This window comes from Tachysurus fulvidraco, chromosome 7, assembly GCF_022655615.1.
Source record: "Tachysurus fulvidraco isolate hzauxx_2018 chromosome 7, HZAU_PFXX_2.0, whole genome shotgun sequence".
Lineage (NCBI taxonomy): Eukaryota > Metazoa > Chordata > Actinopteri > Siluriformes > Bagridae > Tachysurus > Tachysurus fulvidraco.
Window position 1 is genome coordinate 6,746,784 of NC_062524.1, and position 27,566 is coordinate 6,774,349.

Here is a 27,566-nt window from a genome sequence, read left to right on the forward strand (position 1 = left end):
GAATTTTGCTTCTACACATGGCCTTGTGGATGAATGCTGTGCTGATTGTGTTTCCCGAGGAAAATATGTGTCCCATCCATCGCTCCCCTCCTTTCCACACTCGTTCCCTTTCCAAACATCCGAAGTCTGAAAAGACCACATTATCCAGAGGATTCGTGTCAATTTGCATATTCATTAGAATTAATTAAAATGCATTGCTGCCTGTTTTTATCTTTATTTTTTTCAATACTTGAGAGGTTGTAGAGACAAAGAGGAAAATGATCAGAATGTGTGATTAGAGTATAAAAAAGAAAGAGAGAGGATGAGTGAGAGAGTGTGAGAGAGAGACAGAGAAAGTGGGAGAATGAGAGAAAGATCTACGGTATCTCCAGTCAAGTCTAACGTCAGGGAAATGCCTTTTTATTCAAAATCAAGCCTGACTCTTCCTGATGAGTCCTATTCAGCCGCAGACAAACGGGGCCTTTCTATAAGATGGGCGACTCTCTAATTTGGGTGAGTTCAGGTGCCTTTTCACTGGGAAGCTTGAATTTTAAAAAGCCTGAGCCACACGACTGCTCCACAAAGCCTCCTGGCTGCTTTTGTACACAAGCTGTGGAGTGAAGCAGTCAATCTCTCTCTCTCTCTCTCTCTCTCTCTCTCTCTCTCTCTCTCTCTCTCTCTCTCAGTCAGTCAGTCAGTCACTCCGCTCATTCAAAAGCATCACAACCAATCCGTAATTATGATCACAGAACATGCATTAATGTATTTTCAATCTAAATCACGGCATTCGGTTTGTTACGCAGCTACCGTAGGTGATCGGAAATAAAATAACAGTTCTGCTTTGCTAACAGAAAAAACAAATTAATGTTTAAAAATGAAAAACAAATACACAAAAAACAAAAAAAAAATTAGGTGTCATGAAGTTGAGGTCAGGGTCGTGCAGGTTAATGCAGATCTGTATGGCATTTCTCAAGCTTTGGAAAAGGTTTGCAGCATCCTAACCTTTCTCAAGCACTGTGTGATAGAACTGAATTATTTTTCTAGCATGTGCTTGGCTCCATTTCTCTAATTAAATTTACCATCCATTATTAAACATTTGTTACACGGAGATGGGGTTCAGGTCATTGTAATTGGGGAGCAAGAAGATAAAATAATCACTGTAGATCTTGCAGAATAACTAAAAAGGTAAATGTTGCATCATTCTCTTTCTTTCCATTTCTTCCATATAACCACAATGCAGCCAACATGCTAGTTCAATACAATTTTATTTGTATATAGCATTTTTACCAATGGATATTGTCTCAAAGCAGCTTCACAGAACATAGGAAATATAGTACTAAAAGATAAATATTAGACTTATATTTAAATGTGTTTGTATTTATTCCTAATGAACAAGTCTAAGGTGATTGAGGTGACTGTGATGAGGAAAAACTCACCTTGCGAGGAACCAGACTTAAAAGTGAACCTCATCTTTATTTGGGTGACACTATAGGGTGTGATTATAAGCTGTTATAAAGACCGGAGAGTGTTATTATGAATAATGTCGTTTCTACAGTCAGATACAGTCTGATAATTGTGTATTGATTAGGATTAGGTTGTTAGGTTGTTGTACTCAGAGACCACATGGAGATGGAATCATCTCTTTGAATGAGATATAACTTCAAAAACAAAAAATGGCAACTTGACTTGTTACAAAGAAAATGTAAACACTTATCCTTGATATTTTATAGTACCAGAAAAGTTATAGCTTCATAGAGAGAGGATCTATCGCTCACAGAAGAGAAGAGTCTCAGGTGCAGAAAAAAGTTCAGAGATTGGGTCTTCGCTCTCCGCATTAGAAAAGAGTCACAGAAAATGGATACTTTTCAGTACTCCACTTGACACCTCCTTGAGGCTACATCCTTCAGCCTGTGAGCTAGAAATGTCTGCCATCATTAAGGACATATCAGTTATTTGCAGGGACATTCAGAGACTTTAAGAGAGGCAGGTGCTTGAGATGGAGCAAGATGTTACAACACCGACCACAGTGTAATTCACAGGTTCACAACCCTGATCCTGGACAAAGCCTTGTCCTGCACGTTGTAGTGTTTTCCTCATCTAATACAGCTGATTCAACATAATCAGGAAATGCTGAGAAGAAGTGGATGTGTTATATGTCCAACTAGCTTGGGATGAAAATACCAGCTATATTACTCTAAGAAGAAAAGCTGTTTCATAAGATACAACATGTTTACTTAGGTTTAGATATTCTGGTTGTGTTGGTTCTCTCGAATGCACAAACCCCCCCCCCCCCCCCCCAAAAAAAACTTTGCCTAAAAAACCTGATAGATTATGGAGTACATCATTAAAATACATCACTAACCACAATTAAGTTACAAGTTGCTGATAATAATACATTATTATTATTATTATTATTATTATTATTATTATTATTATTATTATTATTATTATTATTATTATTATTATTATATCAAGAATATTAAATATATAGGCAATGGTTTCATTTATACCAAGACTCTTTACTTTTATTATTTCATCATTTATTTATTATTTATTAATATTATTTATTTATTTTTAGTTTTTATCTAGGATTTTCTTTTTATTTATTTGTCTGTTTATTAGATTATTTATTTATTTGTTTGTTTGTTTGTTTGTTTGTTTATTTATTTATTTTAAAAAATTATTTTGATTTATTGGACCATTAACAATTTAATATTACCTCATATACAGTCAAGTGATGTGGCAAGGATTCAAAATGTGTAATAAATTCCTTGAAACTGACATCATGAATTCCACTGTAATAGAAGACTTTCAGAGCCAGGGGTCGCACATCAGTATCCAGTCCCACTCGTTTCCAGCAGTAGATATTATATCATCCTTCCAGAATAAGATGATGTGAGGGTGTTTTAAGAATTACGTACATCCTTAAATAGTGTAAATTGCAAACATATTTGTGAGATTTATAATTTTGCAGTGGTTTATTTATTTTGTCTTTGACAGTGGAGCCTAAAATCTGAACCTAATTTCTTTGTAGCCTGATATTATTCATGTTATTATCTATGCCAAAAAAAAGTATTTCTCACAGGGGCATTGATAAACACACAAGGCCATAAACATGTGTGCTTGTATCTTTCTGTGAGAAAACTTATTTATGGAAAATGTAGGTGCCCATTTTGGCCATGATTGTATGTGTGTGTATATATATATATATATATAAGTAGACTTTTAACATGAAACTCTCCTTCGCTCATCATCCTGAACAGAGAAGCCAATGTACACACTCAATACTGTTTGCCTTTACTCTACAACAGCTGTGTACTCTCAAGGATTCTTTCTCGTGTCCTCTCAGGTGGTTTTTCCTTGACACTGTCACCTCAGTCTCGCTCATTAGGGCTCGAAATGTGCATTCGGATTTCTGCCGAGCTGTATTTGTGACCATATCTATTGTCAAACACGTCTCTATGAATACAACTGAATTAACTCGAATTGCACTGAACTTCTATCTCTCTTCCAGCAGTGAAGAGAAAGTGAGAAGTTATGCTGTGACAAACTGAGCCGAAGCAGAAGAAGCTAAAGAAGTGGGACAAATTTTGTTTATGGCTCGGCACTTTTGCATTTTTAGAGCGCTCCAAAATAAGCAGGAATGAAGGCAGCTGCTTGGAGAATTAATACACTTGATATGCTAGTGTATGTCAGTGACTTGTCATTACAAGCAAGGAAAACAAACTGGTTGATCCAAATCAGGTTTAAATAAATGGGGCAAATAAAAAATCTGAAATGAGTGGGAGTGCTTTTAAATGAGAGCTGACACTCTGTAGACGCCAATAAGCACCAGAGTGGAAAACGCTTTTGATGTCTGATACAAGCGCACGCATCCGAGCTGAAATATAGAATCGCCTCGTGCGATGTGATTCTGACAGGCTGAAAAACACACAATACTCCCATGAGCCACATTACTGGAGGGAAAACGGATTCAATTAAACGATCCTAATTAGATTTCCTTCGACTCCTTTTCTCATCTATGCTATATCGCCGGTTATATTTCCGTCTCTGCATCGACTTTCAGACACACGAGGAGCTCTGAAAAACTCCCTCTCGTTTCTCCGACATTGAGCAGCAAGTCTCCCGAGACAGCCAAAGAGCCGATCCCGCCACAAACGACTTTAAAATGGACTGAGCAGCCTGGGCTGAGAGCGCCTGCACATTGGGTGCCAGCTGTGTCCTCATGTGGGTGCCAGCACTGCTGCGGTGGGAAGAGGCAAGGCTGCGCATTCACAGGCTGTTTTTTGTTATCACTTGGGCCATACAGAGGTCAAAATGTGTGCATGCGGGCAGAAAAAGAGACGAACCCCTAGCACTAACGTCGTTTTATAAGCAACTGTGATGAGCTCAGCATAAACAGACAGATGATTCATATCTGCGGTCTAACAGGGAGGTCGGGTGGCGTTGCATGAATAATTGAGCGGTGGAGAAAATGTTTCAGTGTTATGAATTTTGCCAGTGACCGTTTTCTCACAGCAGAAGCACCGCTGGCATGCAAGCGCTCGCTACAACGAGCCCTTTGACTCTGTGTTTATACTCGACACAGCACAGACGCATTCCAAGAAATCCTGCATCTGTCAGGTAGCAGAAAGCCCGGAACTACAAACTCAATTTTACTGCTCATTTCATACAATGGTTTCTTCAATATATGATTTTCTTCTTCCTGGAAGACTGGTTAGCAGTTCAGTGCCAAGAGCCACCCACTGGATGTCCTCTACCAAAGAAGTCACACACATGGCTGACATTACTGCATTCTGACCAGCTCATCATCTCTCTCTCTCACACACACACACACACACACACACACACACATGACATGCATGACCATTCATACAAAAACAAGATACAGTAGGGATCTTAAACACACACATACACACAAACATAGTTCACAAAATCATTTACAAATGAAATCATAAAAGCTATTACTGCATAAATGTCTTGCCACCAGAACACATTAGGAATGTGTGGCAAGACCTGAAAATTGCTGTTTACCAATAGACTTTATGGAATCTGACAGTGTTTGAGCATTTTTTCCAAGACAAATGGGTAAATATTTCAGGATCCAGATGTGAAAAGCTGATCAAGATACCTCAGAGGACTTGGTAGGGGGTTCTACCAAGTAGGAACCCAAGCGGTCAATATTTCTGAGAAGTACTGTAGTTATTGTGATAAATGTTGCAATCAAGGTTATAATGCATGAGGTCATGACTTTTAAATACTGGAGTGTAACCCTTCAATAAATGTAGTGCGGTTTGCTGTAAGGATTTTTGTGTTTCTGTTTCTTTGGTTGGTTCTAAAGCCAAATTCTTTTTTTTTTTACTTTGAAGTTCAGCCTGTTACATTAGAAAATAACTAAAACCTTTATTTATCCCTCATTTTGGATTCTATTTCTGGCATGTGCTTTTTACCACCATGTTCCCTTTGCCACACTTCAACAATGAGTGTGTTGTAGTAAAAAAAAAAAAAAAGAAAAATATAGCCTGCGATGCCACCGAGGCCACAGGGTACAGTGTCTGGCGCACGACAAGCCTGGGAAAAACCCCTGCGTACCAGCTTACTGGTCACGACCACTAAAAGCATTCTGTTAACACATATACACATACAAACACACACAGTGTCTGACCTTAATAACCTTGTAAATCCAAACAGGGATTGAGTAGTGGAATTCAAGTAGCTTTGGAACAAGAAACAAGGGAGAAAGGATGTGACGGTGATGGGAAGCTTGTTTCTGAGAACCTGTAGGTGATTATCCTAATGTGAGTCAGAAAAGCCTTTAAAAGAAGCCACTGTTCTGGGCCACACACAGCTGAACAACAATATTGAGGAAAAACAGCCAGGATCTTCAGGAAAGTGCCAGAAACTGAAAGAATGCTGGTTGAAATGAGGAACTTAAGCCTAACATTGACTGCGATGATGGATATAAAGCATAAATAATCAGAAGAAACAACAGAAATAAGCTACTCATGGTGGAACACAGTGTCTCTATCGTGTTTGCTCAGTGGTCCAAATATTTATATCTGTATTCAGATTCAAACCCATTTAAGCATTTTTTTAAATAACAAATTCTATCCGTTTGCTCCTAGAAACTATGGGAATTTAAAAACCTAATAGAAATACCAGCAGGGTCCATGACACATGGCGTATGAGTTCCTCAATCTCAGCTACATCACGTGAGTTTTATCCACTTCGTTTTTGTTAAATCCTGCTACAGATTTGTTTATGTTTGTTACCACGCACACATTTAATCGGTTTCCCAAAATAGAAACAATCTAGTAGACTAATATAATAAACCACGAACCCGCCCAGGCAGTCACTAACAAACAATTTTATATTCATGTGAAAGAACACGGGCTGCATGAAAGTAAAAAAACATACGTTTCACACTTTATTGTTGTGTTCCTACAGGATCCCAGTCCTGATGCACATCTCTAGTCTCAACCAGATGCTCTATAAATCTTTCTAACATAATTTCATAATTTTAATCAAATTTTTGTATTCTCCGAACATTATCAGTTCATTCTGACTAGCATTCATATTCACACACAAAAGCAGCAACACACACCAATGCAGAAAGAATAAGCCCCATATACAGTTTACATGCTGTAAGGAGGCCAGCTGTCATGTCTAACATGGTGTGTATAATCTGGCCTGGGATGACAGAGTTGGTCACACGGAGTTAATGCACACACACACACACATCCCTGTGGGCTGTGACAGCTTGAGTAGCGCTCAAGACGAGCGTGCAGACGGCCTGGTTCCTGACACCCGAGGCTACCCAGTGCGCCACTGTAACATATCACAAAGCATCAGTGCAATGAAATAAAACATATACCACATTATATACTGTGAGAGCACAGCACAAAGGTAACACACTGATTCATTAGGACATAGCCAACAGGCTTTATTGTGTGTACTCATGTGTTTTTGTGTTCTCATCAAGCTTCATCACCATCATTACTATAATCGATTCATAATCCATTGTAACCTTGGACATCTTGCATATCGATTCTTAGAATTAATGCAATCTTCGATGGTGTCCAAGATTTTTTATTTTGCTTAAATCGTCTTATGTATAAAACATATTTTCATTCATGTCAGTATATATGGTGTCCTATGTCACCCATAAACCTGTTTACCTGCTGAATACCTTCTGCTAGTGGGATTTAGCTTCTGGTTGATCCCTAGCGAAACATACCAAAGTGGCAGTGCTGTAGTCATGAAGCCTGTCCAGCTCTCTCATGTCCTCACCTGTACGTTGTGCAAAAACAAATTTAACTATCATGCTATAACTCATTTCCCAAACCTGACCAACAAGGTGTACCAGAACGAAAACGTTATACTGTAACAGTTTAAATTATTGCCATTTGTCCATCATTCCTAAATTTTAATCACATTTTAAAACATGTTAACATGTTGTGAGCTAGTTGAAATCTCAGACATTCAGCGTGTGGTCCACATAGTATCTAGCTATTTCTGTACACTTTTCTGGCCACAACCTTCCGAATCTTGAAGGGTGCAATCTGATTTTTCAAACTGTAACACTGCAATACAATTAGCGGATTGGATGCTAATTGATGCGATCACTGGACTGAAAAAAAGTTTAAGATATCCTGTCAAAAGTTATTAAAGACTACTGCTTGAAGCAATTAGTGGTACGTAAATCAGATTATCTTACAGAATCGTTTCTGTGGTTGGGCGACCACCGTGTCAATCAAATAGTTTTGTTTAAGCAAATGATTCTTGGCTGCATTCAGGAAAATGTACCACACACTATAGCATCTGCTGGAGATCAGGCTTGCGAGACTAGAGGTGAGAGCGCTTCTTGAAGGAATACTGAATTAGGGAAAATGATGTTTTTTTATAGTAGTGTGCGACAAATTGGATGTAGCCCAGCTCACACACAAGAAAGGTGTGATGAAGATGGCATGCCTTAGTAGGAGAACCTGTTCCTCATCAGCACCCTTCATAACAATGCTGGATTTAACACACAGGGACATGATAGGGAAATAAACAAAACACAAGTTAATATGGGATTAGTTTGTTATTCGGTGAAAACATAACTCATTTCTCAATACATCTGTTAAGAAGATTAGGAAGATGAGAAATTGAAGACGGCTTCAAAATCCAACAAAAGCTGTATGACCTCTTTGTTTGGTTTTTACTGGGTTGAATGTATGAATAGAAGGATATGTTAATAAAGTCATATAGTGCTCAGAAATGAACATGTATCGAAAAAAGAAGCACACTTTCACTACAAAAGTCTACTTTGACTTAAATCTGCTGTCAGTGTGTGAAGAGAAGTCTCTATATTAACTAATAGCAAAATGCCACTATTTTTCAAAGCTGTTCTCTGATCTTGCACCTAAAGTAATGAATGCGTCACTGTTTGGACTGCTGAGTGAGATTGATCATGCTGATAAGCTCAAGACCCATCAGAGCCAAGCCCAATTTTTCATCCTTATGAAAAGCATGACAGGACATCCACGTGCGGAAAAGGCTCCTTGATTGGGAACAGCTTGCGCATCCTGGTCCCAAACGCATGCTAATGTATTCTTCTGGCTATATTGATAATATGCTTAATGAAATTAATTGCAATCAGAGCTTGGCAAGGACGCAGGCAATTAAGGTCACCTATTGGAGCAACCTCTGCAGAACTGTTCTTATGCAAATGAGGAACAAACTAAAAAACTAGTTAATATGGCCTCTTGACATTTCCAACTGGCTGAGCTTGGAAGAGAAGAGGAGGGTTGTGTGAGTGTATGCAAATCATATGCAGATGAGAGACGCAATCTGTTTTTCTGATGTATAAAATACAGACGTAGCGATTCAACTTGTGTGTCCAAAATGTGTGTTCCTGGCACCAGTGGATCAAAAAGCACTGGCCTGCTGAGCTACTGATCCAAAAGTCATGAGATGCACCACTGAGCTGCCACTGATGGGCATTTGAGCAAGGCAGTTTGTCTTCAATTGCAGTTGTATTCTGTAAGTACAAAACACACTGCGCAGACACTAACCCAAGCTCAGAATCAGAACCTGGAGCATCAACACTACTCACTTCTTCACCGTGCTGAAATGCATTATTAGGCGAATCAAACTTTGCTACCTTACCAGACATTAAGACATTATATGGGCAGTTGTGGCCTAATGTTTAGAGAGTCTGACTCATAACCCGAAGGTTGTGGGTTCGAGTCTCGGGCCGGCCACGACTGAGGTGCCCTTGAGCAAGGCACCGAATCCCCCAACTACTCCCCGGGCGCCACAGCATAAATGGTTGCCCACTGCTCCAGGTGTGTGTTCACGGTGTGTGTGTGTGCACTTTGGATGGGTCAAACACAGAGAACAAATTCTGAGTATGGGTCACCGTACTTAGCCGTATGTCACGTCACTTTCACATTCATTATATGGTTGAAATTATAAATTATAAGGATTTTAAGACATATGATCAAAAGTGTATAAATAACGTATACAAAAAAATCCCAATCCAAAACAATGGCCATTATGACTGAGGTGTTCCTCCTTTGCTACCTCCACTCCCAAAGTGTTCTGTGGGATTGAGATCAATGCTCAGTGCAGCTCATTTAAGGTCTTTTCGCACCAATCTGAGTAAACCATGTTCTAATCAGGTACAAATACAGGTACAAATAGAAGCTGAACTAATAACACCAAGGGGGGAAAAAAAGCTTACTGAATTAACTTCATTCAATGCATATATCTGTTTGTTCCACATGACTGAACTGAGTAACATTAAGACAATTTTTTTTTCATACATCCAACATGATTTGAGTGTGTATTGTCAAATAAAATGTAATACTGAGCACACAATCAAACCCATGACGGTGGTGTTCTGCAACAAACCGCCACACATACCACCAGACTATTCTACCACACAGCCTTCTGAACCTACTGAACCTACACTACACTGCTAGGACCCCTGAGGTCTCACTAATACTTCACTGGCTGTAATCATATAGCAGTTCTGCTTCACTCTGTACACTCTGTTGCATCTTTTCTACCAATTATAATTCTATATACTGTAACTCTAAGTTCATCCACATTGCTTACCCAAGTTTACCACCATTAATGTATATTGCCTGTACATACACTGTATATTTCTTGGTTAATGTTGATATATTGTACTTCCTTTAAATCTAGCACAAACTCCTATGAATTAGAATGAATGATGATCTATCTATCTATCTATCTATCTATCTATCTATCTATCTATCTATCTATCTATCTATCTATCTATCGATCTATCGATCTATTGATCTATCTATCCTATTGCTATACTGTGATAGGCCATTAACAGCAGGTGAGCTAAAACAGACAATGCTAAGTTTTTGTTGTTTTTTGTTGTTGTCGTTTTTCATTTTTAAGCAACAGCCTGTAAAAAGGCCACTCTTCATCAAGATATATACCATCAAATTAGTATTAAAGAACAGGAAAAAGCTTCAAGCCCAAAAGGCAGATCAGCAGTGTGCCAATTTGCACTGTCCTCTGAGCAGCTGCTAGTGAAGCAGGGGGCAGACGTTAGCTCATCTACACAAGAACAGGTCACTTGGAGACACGGAGAGGATGTGTGATGGAGCAAAAGCACTCGACTGAAGGGAAAGTGTGAGACAATCATAGGGTTTAAGCAGCAGACCAGAAGGACACTCGAATCTCCGCTTGAAAGAGTCGAACCGTACAGCGATTTAGCACATTTCCACATTCAAGAATTTATTAAGAGCTAAATGGCAAATTCACTCATTTGCACAAGGAATGCTTATCCATTAGAGTCACAATGTCAGCATGATCAGCAAGATCTTTCTGGAAGAATCCTACATCGCTCCTGATGGACATGTTCAATCAAATAAATCAATGCAAAAGGTCCATTAAAAAAAGTTGGTTAGTCAGTAACTATTATTATTATTCTTCAGATTTAATACCAGTACATAAATATTTGATAAGTTGCCTCTGACAAGATGAAAGTGGAAAACTGGCTTACGTGAAGCGTTTTCTCCAAAGGTCTCGATCCAAATCAGATTGTTACAGAAACAACTCAATCAATCAAATCCATTTCACACAGCAACTGAGACGGTTCATCACTCAAACAGACGGCCACTGAGTCTGTGCTGTTCAGCAGTTTAATCAACAAAACAGAGCAGTGAAATAAAGCTAAAACACCCACTAACACTTTACTTAATGTCAACGTTCATAGGGCTACACAACACCTACATAAGCCTTCCATGAGGTTCGACATAACACTAAAGGCTTAATTCAGCTGCTTTTGTATTATTTCATATGCAGTGACAGATGACTATTAAACTGTAATAACATTGTAATAAATATGCATACGTTTACTGCATATTTCTACTTATAAGATGCTTATAAATACTTATGGCACTGTAAAGTCAATGTGAAGTACTGTACAATACATTTTTCTGAACTAAAGTACAGCCTTGAAAGCGTCATAACATAATCAAACCTATGTCATGTGACTCAGGTGTTATGTCAACATAAAAACAAATAACACACATTTTTCTAGGCAGTTCATAATTATAAAGCACTTTAGATATATTTATGTGTTATAAGGAATTCAAATAATAATTATTCATTAAAATGCATTATACTTTGCAGCTATCTTTATTATGCGTTATGAATTGTCAAAGATGCCCTGCCACACGTATTTCATTACTTTTGTGGTAATGTCTGACGTTTACCATGGACTCTGTAACATTTTTTGTGGAAAAAATGCCTTGGTTACCTTGTTTCAAGCCATTTAGTGTGGTATAAAAAGCCTGCAGGAAGACTCAGCTCGATTTGCGCCAGTTCTCATTAATATTAAATGAGCTATGCTGCTTGGTTCCGATTGGCTAACCGCTAGGATATGAGAGCATGACTATTCATTCACCCAGCGCAATAAGTAGCTTAGGCTAGAGGAACTTTGTTTACAATCACCTGGAATTGCGGCAGAACGGCTTCTTCAGGTATATTGACGTTCAGCCATCCTTGCTGTAAAGGAAACTCACTGAGCTACACGAATTCTGTGGGTGCGGTCTCAAGTGGGAGAGCTCATAAATAGTAATGAGCTCCATCATTTCTACGTCACTCTGGGCAGCTTTTCTAACTGACCTGATTTCTTCGCTTATTTCTTTTAAGTGGCTAGAACTGACAGGGAGGTAGCAGTTCATTTTCACATTTCCGACACAACACAAACACATATGGACCTAATACGTATAAAAAATACAAGTAAAAACGGTTTTGTGTGGAACGGCACCTTTAAAATGATAAATTCCAGATAATCTCTCCTGACATCTTGTTATATAGTGACTACGGAAAGGTCCACTGATTCTCTGATATTAGTGTTATAAAGTGTTATGAACAGTATTTCTAATACATCATGTTATAATGCATTAAATAAAGTATTATACGCATTGTTATAATTGTTTATGAAAATACATTACACTGTATAACAATGTTGATTGCATTATGAATTGTTAACATGATTATATAAGTAGAGTTTATAATGCATTTTATCACCAGCGGTATTTTCTTTTTGGTTTTGGCATTATAATGTGTCATAGACAATACTTATACTGTATGATTTTAAAAATGTATAAATGCTCGGACATTATCATAAACTGAAATGCATAAATAATCGTAACTATGTGTGTAATACCATGCAGATGCATTATAATGTGTTATGAATGTATTTTTCGCTCATTATAAATATTGCTTTATAGATAATGTTCAGCACCTGTTGGAATAAAGCATTATATATATGTAAATTGCTTTAGATGTTGATCATTAAGGGCTTATGTCCAGTGACCTATTAATACATAAATGAAGTGTCATGATGAATTCATAAAGAATCATAATGTGTTATGAATATATTTGTAGGTCATTATACTTATTGCCTTCATAGAAAGTGTTAACACAGTTTGGTACCTGTTGGAATAAGGAATATCTATGTATGTAGCTTTAGATGTTGATGATCATGAAGGGATTATGTACAATGAGATCATGCATGCATTCTTAAGGCATTATAACATGTTTTAAATATATTCATTATACATATATCGATTCATGTTCATTTTACATATTGTCATCTTAGCAAGTATTTTATGACATTTGTCAACTGTTGGAATAAGCCCTTATAGAGGTTTGTGTAGGCTGAGACATTAGTCTACATGAAGGGCTTACGTAGCCTTATGAATGCTGAAGTTAAACTTAAATGCATCCATTTCCGTTTCATTTTTGATATTTCCTGTAGCCCTTACACTTATTGTGTACTTTTGAAAAGCAGACGGTTGGCTAAATACAAATCTAAACTCTAACGAGGTGGCTTTTAGGAACGACTCCAGCTCCCTACAGTGAAATTAATCTGGCTTAACACGGGCAGTGACATAAATAACGTGCAGACTTGATGCCTGAATTCCCAACATGAAGAGAAATGCCTTTAATTGATAGTAAATAGAATCACACAAGCATTTTCCCTGTAGACCTCCATCACTTACACACATACACAATTCTTAGATTTAACACGCGTGCTTTCACATCGAAAGGCACAATGCCTCCGATAATTGCCTCAACATAGATAACGCCTGTTGCCTGTAAATTCATCCTGAATTCCAGAACGTTCCGCACACATACATGATTTTAGAGTTAAGACACTACACACGCTACACACTATGATAGAGCAGGATGTCACCAGCCACTTCTACTCCACGCAGTCCCCAGAACAGCATTATGTTCCACATCATCCTCCGTGGTTACATGTAAACCGTTCACCGCTGCTCGCTATGAACGAGAAGCTTTTCGGCGCCCTCTCACTCCCGCAGCCTAAACATACCGAACGGAGCTCCACTACGATTGGCCACGTCTCGCAGCGTAGCTGATCCCTCAGCAAATCAGCTTCGACCAAAATACGGCGAGTGAGTTTTATGAATGGAGGAATAGAGTATGGCAGGCGTGTTAGCGTGCACTCAGGTTTTACAGCGCACGTGTGCATCACAGCTTTCTTAAACAATGCCGGTGCTTCACAGCCATCGAGCCACGATTGTGATTGAATTTATTATTTAAAATGTATTTTTTTTAAAAATCAATACTGTATATTTAAAAGATAAAAAATAATAAAAAACAGGATAAAAACAAATTCTTAAGATGTTCTGTAAATGAAAAAACTTGTAATACAGTGTAAAGACATTGCACTAAATATACACGGATGTACACTGATGTGCTCATAAGGATTTAAAAATTCACCCATATTTGATTAAGCAACATGATCTACATCAAGTTTCCATGAAGCGAAAGTGGGGAACTGGGTTAAGTGTGTTTCCACGGCCGATCAGCGTGTACACAGTGCCACCTATACGCAGACAGACAGAGTGGTCCAGACTCGAAAAGAATTACATCACAGCTTCCTCGTCCATTCACCGCTGCGCTCGGCCAGACAAAGAGCCGAGAAACATCATTCAGCTATGAGGAGAGATAAGGGGAGGCTGCACCCTACGCCAGTCATCCGGCTCCGGTCTAATTACGCCGTCTGCTCCCGTGCCCTGATTCACAATGAGAAGCCTGGCGCACAGTGGCCTGTGTTTCGAGACGTTGCCCCATGACACGATGACACGCTCCAGCTGCCAGGAGATTCGGACATGCGAAAATGAATATGGAACATGTACGGGATTAAGGACAATTTCTTTCAAATTGAGTTCAATTCAATACTCGTTTAAATGGAAACAAAAAGAAAAACAATATCATGAGCACCCAATTGCATTCCTCGATATTTAATACAAAAAAAAAAGAAAAGGCAATAGAAGCATGGCGCTTTTAGAAGATTTGTTTATAGAACATATCACAGCGGGGTTTAAAGACATTCAATTACAATTTCCTCTCAAGTTGTTTTCATTTGGAGTCGCTGCCATCTAGTGTCAGGAAATAGAAGGGGGTCGGGGGGTGGTTGGGGCAAATTAGGCAATTTCTTTTTGATTATTGTAAGGAATTGTCCTTTGGGGGGGTTGTGTTTTGTTATTTGAAAAAAAAATAATTTTAGCACTTAACAAATGCCTGAAAATAAACAAACAAACAAAAAACTTCCAAAACCAAGTAAATAAATAAATAAATAAATAAATGCCCTCCTGGCTGCCAAGTCATAATTTCAAGATACTATCTCATATTTCAAAATGGTGTCATATTAATTACAAGATAGATTGGTGATATATCACGAGATGAATATTATCCTGAAACTAAGTCACGATTATAAGATAATCCATCATTCTGAGTTTCATTTATCCATCCGTTGGCCTGCTACATAAGATAGTATCATGAAATAATGAACACAAGATAATGAACAATCTCATTCACGACTATGAGATAATATCTCAAAATCATGAATTGCTTATGGTTATTCTATACTATCTCAATTATGATTATCTTGAGTATCTTGAACATGATTTTTGTCTCAGAATTAGGACCTCATTTATGACTTTATAAGCTAATACACTTTTTAATACTAATTAGAGGAACTAATACAAAGAAAACTGAGATTTATGACCGAGAGTCTTCATTAGTACTTTTTTTTACAAGTGCACTGGTATTTTCATAAATCGACTTATGGGACATTTTCATTCAGTTTAAACTAATGAATGATTTTCTGACTGTGAGTCTGATCTAAACTGAGTCAGGACTCTGTAGTGTTTCAGTGTGAGACGTGTGTTTTTCCCCCTGTTGATAATCTTACACTGAATTTTAGTGGATGAAGATAAACACCTTCACATTTTAGAGGTTTATGAACAAGCACTTGGGGCATCGCAGAGGTCAGAAATGGGTTTGATAAACAGTTTTTAAAAACTTTTCCATTTACATTTTGCCTTCAGTATGTTGGGAAATTTCTGTTTGCAAATACAGCTATAAATTCCTAAAGTCCTAAGCATCATTAACCACCACTGTGGAGTGGGACATAAGAGAAAAATAAATGAATTAAAGCTGCTATGCTCAACAGACCTCCCAAAACAGGCACAAATTCCATTTTTTGCCTCAAGGACTGGATCTTTTTTATTTTTTTATTTTTAATCGTCCAAACAAACTTCAGGACTTCATTACAGTTTATGTAACGAGTAAACATACAGACCACAAACTTTGCATTCAAAACTTTATTCAAAACAGTTTGCAACCATGTACACACACACACACACACACAGCCATGCCACAAATATAAAACTGCATTTTAAAAAAAACTAAGAGAAAAAAAGTGGCGCTGGAGAGAAATTAAATCTGACCCTGAATCATCTGCATTGTGCCCTTGAGTTGCAAAAGCTTATAGAAGGGCAAACATACACACACACACACACACACACACACACACACACACACACGCACAAAAACAAACAAAAAAAACACACATTTTAGCATTTGTACAATTTCAGGCTTTTTTTGTTAGATATTTATTTTACATCATATTCTGGATAGCAAAGTGCAGGGAAATCAGCTGCCAGTGCACTCGTATGCAAGACACACACACACACACACACACACACACACACACACGCGCGCGCACGCAGAACCACGAAGAACGTCCTCATTTCCGTCATTTAAACATGCTGAAAGGTCTGATACGTTTCCTTCATATTTAATCCGTAAAGAATTTAGTACAGAGATCTCGGCGAAGGAAAAAAAAAAAAAAAAAAAAAAAAAAACTGTTCTTGCTTCCTACAGAATTCGGTATAAACTTCGCTTTGGTCATGCTCGATGCTACGTTTTGGTAACGGGAATTAAATTTAAGTACCTGAAAAAAAAAAAAAAAAAACAATAATTGACCTTAAATAAGTTCATTTGGAAAGACGAATAGGTGAAGTTTCGATTGTGCTTCCGGATGAGATGTTAGAGCTTCTACGTGGTGCCCGTAATCATCCTGACAATCCTGGAGGAACGCTAAGATCGAACCAGATCCAAGCAGTTACAGCTACACTCTTAGCCTTAATTAGCACTTGAAGCGGAACTGAAACGGCACGTTACACCAGATCTACACAAAATGTAATAGAAACATTGTGGGAAAAAAAACACACAAAAAAAAACATTATTATTTATCAGCATGGGTCGGTTTAACTCCATGAAGCGGAGAACCGGTGGAGCGGCTAACAACATTAGCTTAAATATTAACAATAATCATTTCCTCACGTGTCCGAAGTATCAGGGGTTTAGACAGGAATTGTTCGTACTGCTCGTTACTAGGCGACAGATTCTTTTTATTTATTTATTTAGATTGTTTTTCAACAACCAGAGAACAGACTAAATAAACCTTACAGCATATTAACTTTCCCTTTGGTGTGTACGTTGTAACGTAACCCCCGATTAAGATAGGCAGGTTTTTACTTGGTGGATTAACCTGCGAATGAATCCTCGCACCTTTTTACAAGGTCGAAACCATGAACATGCTAGGAACTTGATCAGAGAGAATAGCTCTCTATAGCTACACATATGCACTTTATTAGCTAGCGTGCAGTATGTTGTTATCTTGCTTTAGCTGCTCGCTTGTTAGTGAAGAACTCCTGAAATCCGGCAAGCATGCTGGAGATTTTTTTAATTTTCAAGCGGGCTAGATGATAAATGTACGAATTCTTTACACCTTTCTCGTCTCACGGTTGGAAATGTTCACGGAAAAGGTTTATTTTTTTTTGAACAGTCAACGGTAAATATTATACGATACATGATTTGTAAAAGTCCCTGAATGAAGCTGCATCTCCATGCCCTTCCTGACCCCACTACTGAAACTCTGGTACAAAACGTTATTGTAGATGTGCTGGATTTCTGTAAGGCATCAGAAAATCCACTACGGCTGAGTAATGCTTTAATGCTGAGCTGACATCGTTGTGTTTAAGGAATATCCGTTTAGTCCCGAAGAGCCAGAATTCAGAAACCTACACCACTTAGACGTAGGAATAACTGCCCTGAGAGAATCAGTGCTGGGGCGCTAGGGTAGTACGGGTGATCTGCACAGAGTATCAGCGTGCAAAAGGACCGGAAGACGTTAGAAGTTTGCGTGCGATATTCGGATTGAATATATACAGTACATCCATCTATCAGAACAGGAAGATCAGACTCATCCAATCAGGCACGATTCACGTCCAGAATGAGGAGCATCACCACTACGGTGATGTACAAGCTCAAGCTTCGTAGGCATTTTAAATGAGGAAAGCTAGCAAAGCTCATCGATCAGGACGATCCATAAATCTTAGAGGAATTTTAAAGAAATCCCTGCGTTCACTCCATATGGCCGTAATTCGTCCCAATTTATAGCTAAATCTCTTCCAAAATCGTTCCCACATCTGTATCGGGAAGCTGATGCGAGGTAGAGATACTGAACATGTCAGACGCGACACTGCCGCAAGAGATCTTCATAAAAAGCAAGAAGTGTTGCGAAAACATCCTCAAACCTCTACTGACGAGGTGATGTAAAGTAAGTAAACAGTCCTCTAGGTGTGGAGAATAAGAAACCCTGGATATTAAATATATACTGTAGCTAATATACAGCCTGAAGTAATGCACTGCTTGGTATCATACTGCTCGATTTATGCGTTTTTGCACTAGCTTTGTCGGAAAAAATAGAAACGTTGTGCGGTTTTGATCTAGTATAGCCGTAACGAGGGATCGGTTTTGTCTGTAAACCTCAGACAAAAGAAATAAAAACTACCTGGTTGCCAGGTTTCTAGCTTAGTGGCTCAACTGCAGACATGAACTCCAAGAAGCTTTCAACATTCACTACACTATGCAAACATCACGCTTAAAAAGACCACCGTTCGCTCTGGAGTTACAGGACGAAACAGGAAACAAAAACAAAAAAGGTATCAAATCCAGCAGGGAAAACTGAGCTGGAGGAACTGGAGATCCAAAAGTCCAACTGATTCAGACTCAACCAGCACATCTCATCATGCAAGTCCATTTTCCCCTGTTTTTAAAAAAAAAAATGGACATGTAAACCATCTCCTGTTCACCTGCAGGCTCACACCATGAGCAGCTCGTCCAGAGGCAGCATGTCCAGGTCGCAGGAGTCGAACAGGTCGCTGATGCCTTGCTCCTCGTCCATGCCCAGCGGGTACTCGTCTCCCAGCAGCGCGGGCGAGAGCGTCACGAACGGGCCCAGGATGGAAGACAGAGACGAGCTGAAGGGAGACAGAGGTGCTGTCCCGCTCTGCGTCACGCTGCTGTTTGACTGCTGAGAATCGCTCATTTCTGTATCTTTGGTGTCTTCTGTTAAGAGAAAAGGCAAGGTCAAGTAATTAAAAAAAAATTACACCTCTGTACATCTCTTAAGGGCAAAATATAGAATTTTCTACTGTGTTGTCGGGTCCATGTTCGGTATCGAATGTCTTTGCCATGTCTCACACCACAGTTGTGTTAATATGAAGCTTATAATAAAAGTAGATACTCAGAACTTCAGATTCTCAGAAGTAAATGGTGATAACTAACCCGCTCTGAGAAGCCCCGAGCGCTTGTTCTTAAACGTCTAAAATTTAAAAAGGCCACAAAATGTCTGTGTAAGGTTATCAACAGAAAATGTCTCACACTAAAGTCCTGACTTGAGGCCAGATTACTGATTGAAAAATGTCCTGTAAGTAACTTTCCGGTTCTCCGGCAGAACTGAATGCCAGTAAATACTGATAAGTTAATAATAACAATAATAATTCATTCATTTATTCATTTTCTACCGCTTATCCGAACTTCTCGGGTCACAGGGAGCCTGTGCCTATCTCAGGCGTCATCGGGCATCGAGGCAGGATACACCCTGGACGGAGTCCCAACCCATCGCAGGGCACACACACACTCTCATTCACTCACACACTACGGACAATTTTACAGAGATGCCAATCAACCTACCATGCATGTCTTTGGACCGGGGGAGGAAACCGGAGTACCCGGAGGAAACCCCCAAGGCACGGGGAGAACATGCAAACTCCACACACACAAGGCGGAGGCGGGAATCGAACCCACAACCCTGGAGATGTGAGTCGAACGTGATAACCACTAAGCCACCGTGCACCCCTAACAATAATAATAATGACCTTTATTTTCTATAGCGTCTTTAAAAGTACATCTCAAAGCGCTTTACAAAAGCAAACAAAATCAACAAAAATACACCACATAATATAAAGATTAAAATGAAAGCAACAAAAATAGACTATAAAATAAGCACAGTGTAAAATTACAATTATTCAAATTAAAAGCTACACTAAAAAAAAAAAAAAAAAAAAAAAAAATTTTTAAGATGAGATTTAAAAGTGCCGAGAGATTGTGCTTGCCTTATCTCAGTTGGTAAAGAATTCCAAAGATTGGGAGCTAGTGAAGAGAAAGCCGTATCTCCCATCGATTGTAAACGAGTTAAAGGAACAGTTAAAAGACCAGTTTCAGAAGAATGAAGGTCAAGAGATGGAATATAAGGAATTAAGAGCTCAGACAAATATCGAGGAGCTAACCCGTGTAAGGGCCTTGTAGGTACAGTAAGCATCGGAATCTTAAAATCTCACTACAATTATTCTTATGGCCAGATGTTTCTCACCTCTGGACATTCGGAGGAAGGCAGTGTCGTTTCCGTTCACGTCCACGCCGTTACGCAGGGGAGTGCTGGACTCGCTGGTGTCCGTGCAGAGGAACACGTCGATGGGGCCTTTAGAGCTGCTCAGATGAACCTGTAAACTCTACATAAGAAAGTGTACGATATATTATTATGTATTATGCATGTAATAATTAAGCTACGTTCACACATACAGCGAATCGCGGCCACAAATCTTCTAGAGATCGTTCATTCACAATGAAAGCTGGTGACTTCCGGCAACAGGATGAACGTCGATGACTGGATGTGTCCATAGAAGCAGCGAATTTAAGAACATTTAAACCTCTGCAAATACAGAACACACCACCCAGTGATGGGGAAGTCATGGCCTAATGGTTAGAGAGTTTGACTCCTAACCCTAAGGTTGTGGGTTCGAGTCTCGGGCTGGGAATACCACGACTGAGGTGCCCTTGAGCAAAGCACCGAACCCACCCCCCACCCCAACTGCTCCCCGGGTGCCACAGCATAAATAGCTACCCACTGCTCCGGGTGTGTGTTCACGGTGTGTGTGTGTGTGTGTGTGTGTGTGTGTGTGATCACTGCTGTGTGTGTGCACTTTGGATGGGTTAAATGCAGAGAACGAATTCTGAGTATGGGTCACCGTACTTAGCCGTATGTCACGTCACATCACTATGGAAACCAGAAGGAGACACGCCTACTAATGACTTCATAGTTCAGCGACTGGATAAACTGCTGTATGTGTGTGTGACAGTAAAGAGAGCAGCTTTTTTTTTTTTTTTTTTTTACCTCCTTTGGGTCAGGAACCTCCAGTTTAGTTTCTGTTGGTGCTTTAACAGCGATCACAGTTTGGTCCTGCAAGCTTTTGATTCTCCGAATGTCCTGGTATGTGACATAGGCATACGTGGGAGCAGATAAGGAAAACATCCTGATGGATTTTTAAAGTCAGACAGGCGACAAATGTGTTATTTTATAACCAATATACAGTACAGACCAAAAGTTTGGACACACCACCTTTTCAACAGGACAATGACCCCAAACACACCTCCAGGCTGTGTAAGGGCTATTTGACCATGAAGGAGAGTGATGGGGTGCTGCGCCAGATGACCTGGCCTCCACAGTCACCGGACCTGAACCCAATCGAGATGGTTTGGGGTGAGCTGGACCACAGAGTGAAGGCAAAAGGGCCAACAAGTGCTAAGCATCTCTGGGAACTCCTTCAAGACTGTTGGAAGACCATTTCAGGTGACGACCTCTTGAAGCTCATGAAGAGAATGCAAAGAGTGTGCAAAGCAGTAATCAAAGCAAAAGGTGGTGACTTTGAAGAACCTAGAATATGACATATTTTCAGTTGTTTCACACTTTTTGTTATGTACGTATATAATTCCACACGTGTTAATTCAGAATTTCGATGCCTTCAGTGTGAATCTACGATTTTCATAGTCATGAAAATAAAGAAAACTCTTTGAATAAGGTGTGTCCAAACTTTTGGTCTGTATATATATATATATATATATATATATATATATATATATATATATATATATATATATATATATATATATATATATATATATATATATATATATATATATATAAAACCAGTGGCGTTTTTAATGTTTACAGAACCTCTGCTCTGGCTCAAGACCGATCAGTGATCGGTCATTGTGTAGAAATGCTGATATGGTGAACTATCGTCATATTTTATTTATTCGGGGCGGTAAAGGATATTTCTGGTTGTGCATCTCCTCAGTCATCTGCTGCACATTGAAAGTGCAGGCCTGGATGAGCTCGTCCAGTCGTTTCTCCTCGTCTCTCAGGGCCAGCATTTCTCTGCTCAGAGTCTGCAGCTGGCCCAGGGGACACACCGGCCCCGATTCCGAGGGTAGAGTCGAGCCCCTGGAGCGCACAACAAACAATCATCTAAATATCATCTTCTTTTATTTGTAAATATCAAAAACTACTATTAACATTTTTAGTGACATGGATGACATTATACTGTAAAGTCAGTTGGCCATCTTATACCGATCACACACACACACACACACACACACACTTACAGCCACTGGATGTTATTCTTTGATTTCTTCTTAATGAGCCGCACACCCTCCAGCACGTTGGTGATATCATACAAGCGTCTCTTCTGGACGTTGAGCGTGTCGGCAGCCTGGTTCAGATCCAACACGCCATCTGAGGACTGAGACAGCAGCTGGCAGAACTTCTTGGTCAGGAGGCCGAGGGACGTGTCATAGCGTGACTTCTCTGGTGGGGTTTTAGGAGCTGATGCATAGAAACAAATGGGAACTTTTAAACAGATGTTAATTGAATGTGTACAAATCCATCGTGCTCACAGATATCGCCACAAGCTTGGGAAGAAATTGTAGTAGCTTTAGGCAAGTCTACCAGGTTGATGTTTACTGAACTTTGAGATCTGTGAGAGTAAGAACAAGGACACTACAGAGCCATTTATTCATCTTGGTCTTTTGACGGTACAATTTATTAGGTGAATTAATACAAAACATTCTTCCTGGTTGGTGCAGTTGTCAGGTGTCTGTGGCCGGGTTTGATCGTGAAATCATGAAATATTAATATGCTCCTTTCTAGGATGAAACATACCCTTGCTATCTACTCTCACATAGCCAGACCTTCAGACTGATGGCAGAAGGTCTGCAGCTTTCATTGAATAAGGACCTCCCAAGAGGGCATCTGAGTGACATCTGAAGCAACCAATCTCAGTTTGTTTTGTTCAGCGTCATGTTGAAAATATAAAGTTGATCAGCGTGTAACCGTAGATTATAGATGTGCAGGCAAAATCCAGCATTTAGCTGATCCTCATAAGAGCTCACTGTCACAGTCACGGCTTCCTTCTGTCCCATGAGCGAATTAGAACGTCTCGACGCCTTTGTTTCCAGACAGACCATTAAAAAACGCGACACATTTCTCAGAAATCCTGTTAGTATCCAATCATATGAAAACTTAAATCCTGAAGTCTTTTTTTTGCCATATGCATCAGACATTCAGCCAAATGTTCATGGGCTGAGATTACATGCTACCAGACATTCGCTCTTATTTTTCATGTCTAACTGTAATGCACCAAATCACTGCATGACGATATGATATATAACCATAGTATATGACGCTCATTCCAAATCTACATCCGAGGTGTGATGTGGCTGACAGTCAAAGTGGATTAATTAACACTTTTCTCACTGGGTATGCGGTCTACTCATGAATGAAGCTGAATTTTGAGACTTTGAAAGCAGGATTGAAAAACACTCGCAACCAGTCGTCGTTCTGATGTGTCACAGTACTCAGTGCTCGCTCATGGAAGCTGCTTACTGGAGGCAAAGCTATAATATTACATCAACTTTGATAGAAAAGAAAAATTATCATATACTAAATTGTTTGTCTAAAATCGAAATGGACAAACTGCTTGATTTTTTTAATTATTGACCCCTGCATTTATTTTATTTATTGTGCCTTTAGTGTCACATCAGTAGCAGTGGTTATTATTGTGGCAAGACGAAGGTAAAACAGGACATTCTGTAGATTCTTGAAATATTATTAGAATATACAGTAACTGTAAAGTTTTTCAATAGTGTCAACAGCCCTATACTTTAATATTCCTATACTTTAGAACTCTATAATTCTCTAACATTTTTCCTAGTGAGATGTTTTGGAAGACATCTAAACATGTATTTTATTATAAAAGCATAGTTTTATAGGAATGAGGTGTTGGAGGTTTTTCACCGTTCGGCAAAGCAGTCTTGCTCTAAACGCAGTACGACTGAATTCCACCAGGCTCAACATCTAATTTACATTAACATTAAACACACCAGAATCATATACCTTTAGGACTCTTCATTCTGAGAGCTGCTCTGCGACCCCTCGGTGTTCGGGCCGGTTCGCTGTACTGGTGATCAGCAAGGTCTAAGTCCAAGCGCCGTTTGGCCTGAACAGACAAAATGTTAAGACAAATGAAAAAATGCAGCAAAGCATCAAATCTTCTCCATTTGCTCAGCAAACAAAGTAGAAGCGTGTTATATTCATCCTAGCGCTCGTGCTAAAACCGCTATCACACCCGGTTACACTTCAGTGATGACGTTAGGAGTGAAAAATCAATAGACCGCTAAACAAAGCCAAGACAACACTGAGTAGATTAAAGCAGAATACAGTGCATCAGTTTTAGTTAAGCCCAATAAAATCCTGGAGGATTTCTTTGACACACTGTATGATAACGTGTTCCCCTGACTGACGATCGTCCTCCTGCAGTAAACCTGTATTTAAAGAAAATGAAAGCTTTCTTTAAATTTAAGTCAACAGGATGTGGGCTTTGAATGTTTTTTTTTAACCATCTTCAACATGAGCTTGAGGTAATGGATTTTCAGGTAATTTATTTTGCTCTCGGATGAGGATTTGCCGATCGTTCTTTTGTTGAAGGAGAAATCTCAAGCAGCCTCCAACCGCACCTCCGGAGGTATTGATGGTAACATCAGCATGCTGTTTGATAGCAGGTGTGCAGATGAACGATAATCAAAACGAACGATCCGATGGAGTGGAAATCCAGCGGGTGTCGTGCCGAGTCGCCCTCGTGTTGCGTCGAAAGGTCTCGTATGATACGTTTAAGCCTAAAGGCAAATACATGAGCCATAAAACATTAGGGATAGCACTGCAGTTTACAGATGTTACACCGCAGATGGTTCTATCGATAAACCACTGCCTGGGATTTCTCTGTAGTTCTTTCTGAATAAAAAAAATAAATCCCTCCGCAGTAATTTCATTATGCTACTACTAATAATAATAACTACTACTGTACTGATGTGTCACAAGATATACGTATTGTATCTGTAAAGTAATCCACTTTTTTTCCTCGTCGTTTTATTACGACTTTATTCTTGATATATCGAGACTCTGGATCTTAAAAAATGACAACATGATCCTTAACTGCGTTTTGAACCCTAAACGCTGTGATACTTAAGACGGTCAAAATCACAAATGTAAAAACTGTAAAGCAGAAAATCAAATTTAAAAAAATATTTCTTCAAACTGCACAGCAACAAGCCCCCATCCCCCATCTACACAAACCAAGGCCTAGGCTGAATCCCCAAATGGCTTCCCATTTGAGACAATATATAGAGCAGGAGACCTAAAGTTTATATGAAAACCTGAAAGAGAATCATCTCTAAAATTTGTCCGTCTTTAATATTAACGTGGGTTAATATTACCAGCAATTATGTCTATTTGATCCCTCTTGTCTGAACACAGATGCAAAGCTCAGGGCTGTTTCACATTTCTCTTCACACACACACACACAATCACACACACACACACATACACATATACTGTATACACAGCTCTATACAGGCCAGGAAATACATAGTTCACTTACATGTGTAGTAGAGATGAACTTTTTTTATTAATCCTGTCTGTACAGATAAAACTCCGACCTTGTGTGTGTGTGTGTGTGTGTGTGTGTGTGTGTGTGTGTGTGTGTGTGTGTGTGTGTGTGTGTGTGTTGTTGCTATATGCAGTAGCAGCATAACTTAGCTTTACAGAGACATGTCTCAAAACATTAAACAAGCTAAAAGGCTATCTATCCAGCCAAAAGTTTCAACTTAACCCCTCAAAAAACACTCTTAAGAAATCGTCCAGACGTTTTATTTGTTAAGTCCGAGCTGTGTTTGTTTATACACCATTAGCAATGAAGCTAGCGACACTTTGCTAACTTTTCTTTCGTTTTAGAAGCTAAGCAGCGTTTACTTTGTTGCTTTTAAAGCCCTCAAACAAGTTCTCCAAGTCTGTTTATCCATCTCTACGACAAGATTTGACACTTTTAGACTTTTAAACGCCGATTAACTTAGAATTAGGAGTACAGAAAAAGTTGAATAGCTTCATGTATATAATTATAACAATAATTACAATAATAATAATAATAACACTAACACTAATAACAACAAGCTCATATACAGGACATGATAAGAATGGACCTAGTCAGGAAGTAATGTAGTGTAATAGCTTTGTTATAACAGTTCTCTGTCTTTCTGGAAATGACCAGATTATATAAAAAGAAACTAAGAAAAACATCTAGGATAATATCAGGGTTAAGGAAACAGGCCCATGGTTGTGAAGGTGGGAAACCATTTAAAGGCCAAAGCCAAAAAACTGGTGTATGATTCAGAATAAACATTGTGTACTTTATAAGCTAAGACTTATGAGATTTATATTCAGCTCACATGCATCTCTTATTGACCAACGTCCAAAGTAAATATATATGTTTGTATGTACGTATGTGTATAAGAAGAAGTGCACATGTAAGCTGCTAATGCATGAAGCTATGGAATATATGAGATCATCATCAGGATTGTTTGTTATCTTAAACGCTGCCTGTTGTTGTTTAAGCCCCTAAATGATAGAGTTGAGTTACCGGAGGTCGTCCTAAAGCAGGTCGCAAGCCGGTGCTGTTTGTAGATCCTTGGAGAGGAGTTGTATACAGGCTGCTAGATGAAGACACCCGGACATGATTAGGCTGTGAAGGCGGTGTGATCATTTGGATGTGTGTGGAATAAACTGCAGAACGGCGATCGGAGCCCGAAATCAAGCCCATATTCGGCTCAATAAGAGAGGTTGATATAATCGTTGTGTCTGAAACCGAGGACCCCTTCCTCATCTTCAGAGATCTCGCTTTGTACCTCCCTGACTTCGATGATCTTTTTCTAATAATCGCACCAACACACGCTTGAAATAGTCACAGATATCAAGAAAGGAGAGTCTTATGTGTTCGTTTCGATCAAGATGTGAAAAGAAGGGTGGCGAAAAAGCAGCAGATGGAAGCGAGAAACGAGAGCGAACGAACTTCCCTCTGAGCCGCTTAGGGAAAAATGGCTCCAGGAAGCGGACAATGAATGAAGGGGGATGCGGTTTACGCGCGAAAAGGCGGTCGCGCGAAACTCAGATTTCCCGGGAAATTTTTGAAATAAATTTGCATGTCGAGCCCCATTGG

General features: G+C 39.2%; 1 protein-coding gene across 2 annotated transcripts; it reads right to left on the reverse strand.

Moving 5' to 3' along the window:
• Nucleotides 1-27,475, reverse strand: e2f3 (E2F transcription factor 3). 2 transcript variants are annotated; one of them, XM_027133914.2, is made up of 8 exons: nt 26,991-27,475; nt 24,416-24,518; nt 22,627-22,846; nt 22,298-22,465; nt 21,356-21,470; nt 20,555-20,693; nt 18,993-19,248; nt 1-126 (listed from the first exon to the last, which is right to left on the reverse strand). In XM_027133914.2, the coding sequence occupies exons 1-7, from the start codon at nt 27,231-27,233 to the stop codon at nt 19,001-19,003; spliced, it is 1,236 nt and encodes a 411-aa protein (XP_026989715.1). In that variant the 5' UTR covers nt 27,234-27,475; the 3' UTR covers nt 1-126; nt 18,993-19,000. The 2 variants fall into 2 exon arrangements, with proteins under 2 accessions (XP_026989715.1, XP_026989714.1); XM_027133913.2 differs by lacking the exon at nt 1-126 and having other exon boundaries at nt 18,958-19,248.
• Between the last annotated feature and the right edge of the window lie 91 nt (nt 27,476-27,566).

Excerpts from the sequence above, each read along its gene's own strand:
- e2f3 (XM_027133914.2), bottom strand. The coding sequence starts at position 27,233 with ATGAGGAAGGGGTCCTCGGTTTCAGACACAACGATTATATCAACCTCT. Across the intron at positions 20,694-21,355 it reads AGGTTCCTGACCCAAAGGAG|AGTTTACAGGTTCATCTGAG; the intron begins GTAAAAAAAAAA and ends TTTCTTATGTAG. Across the intron at positions 19,249-20,554 it reads CTTCCTCCGAATGTCCAGAG|AAGACACCAAAGATACAGAA; the intron begins GTGAGAAACATC and ends TTCTCTTAACAG.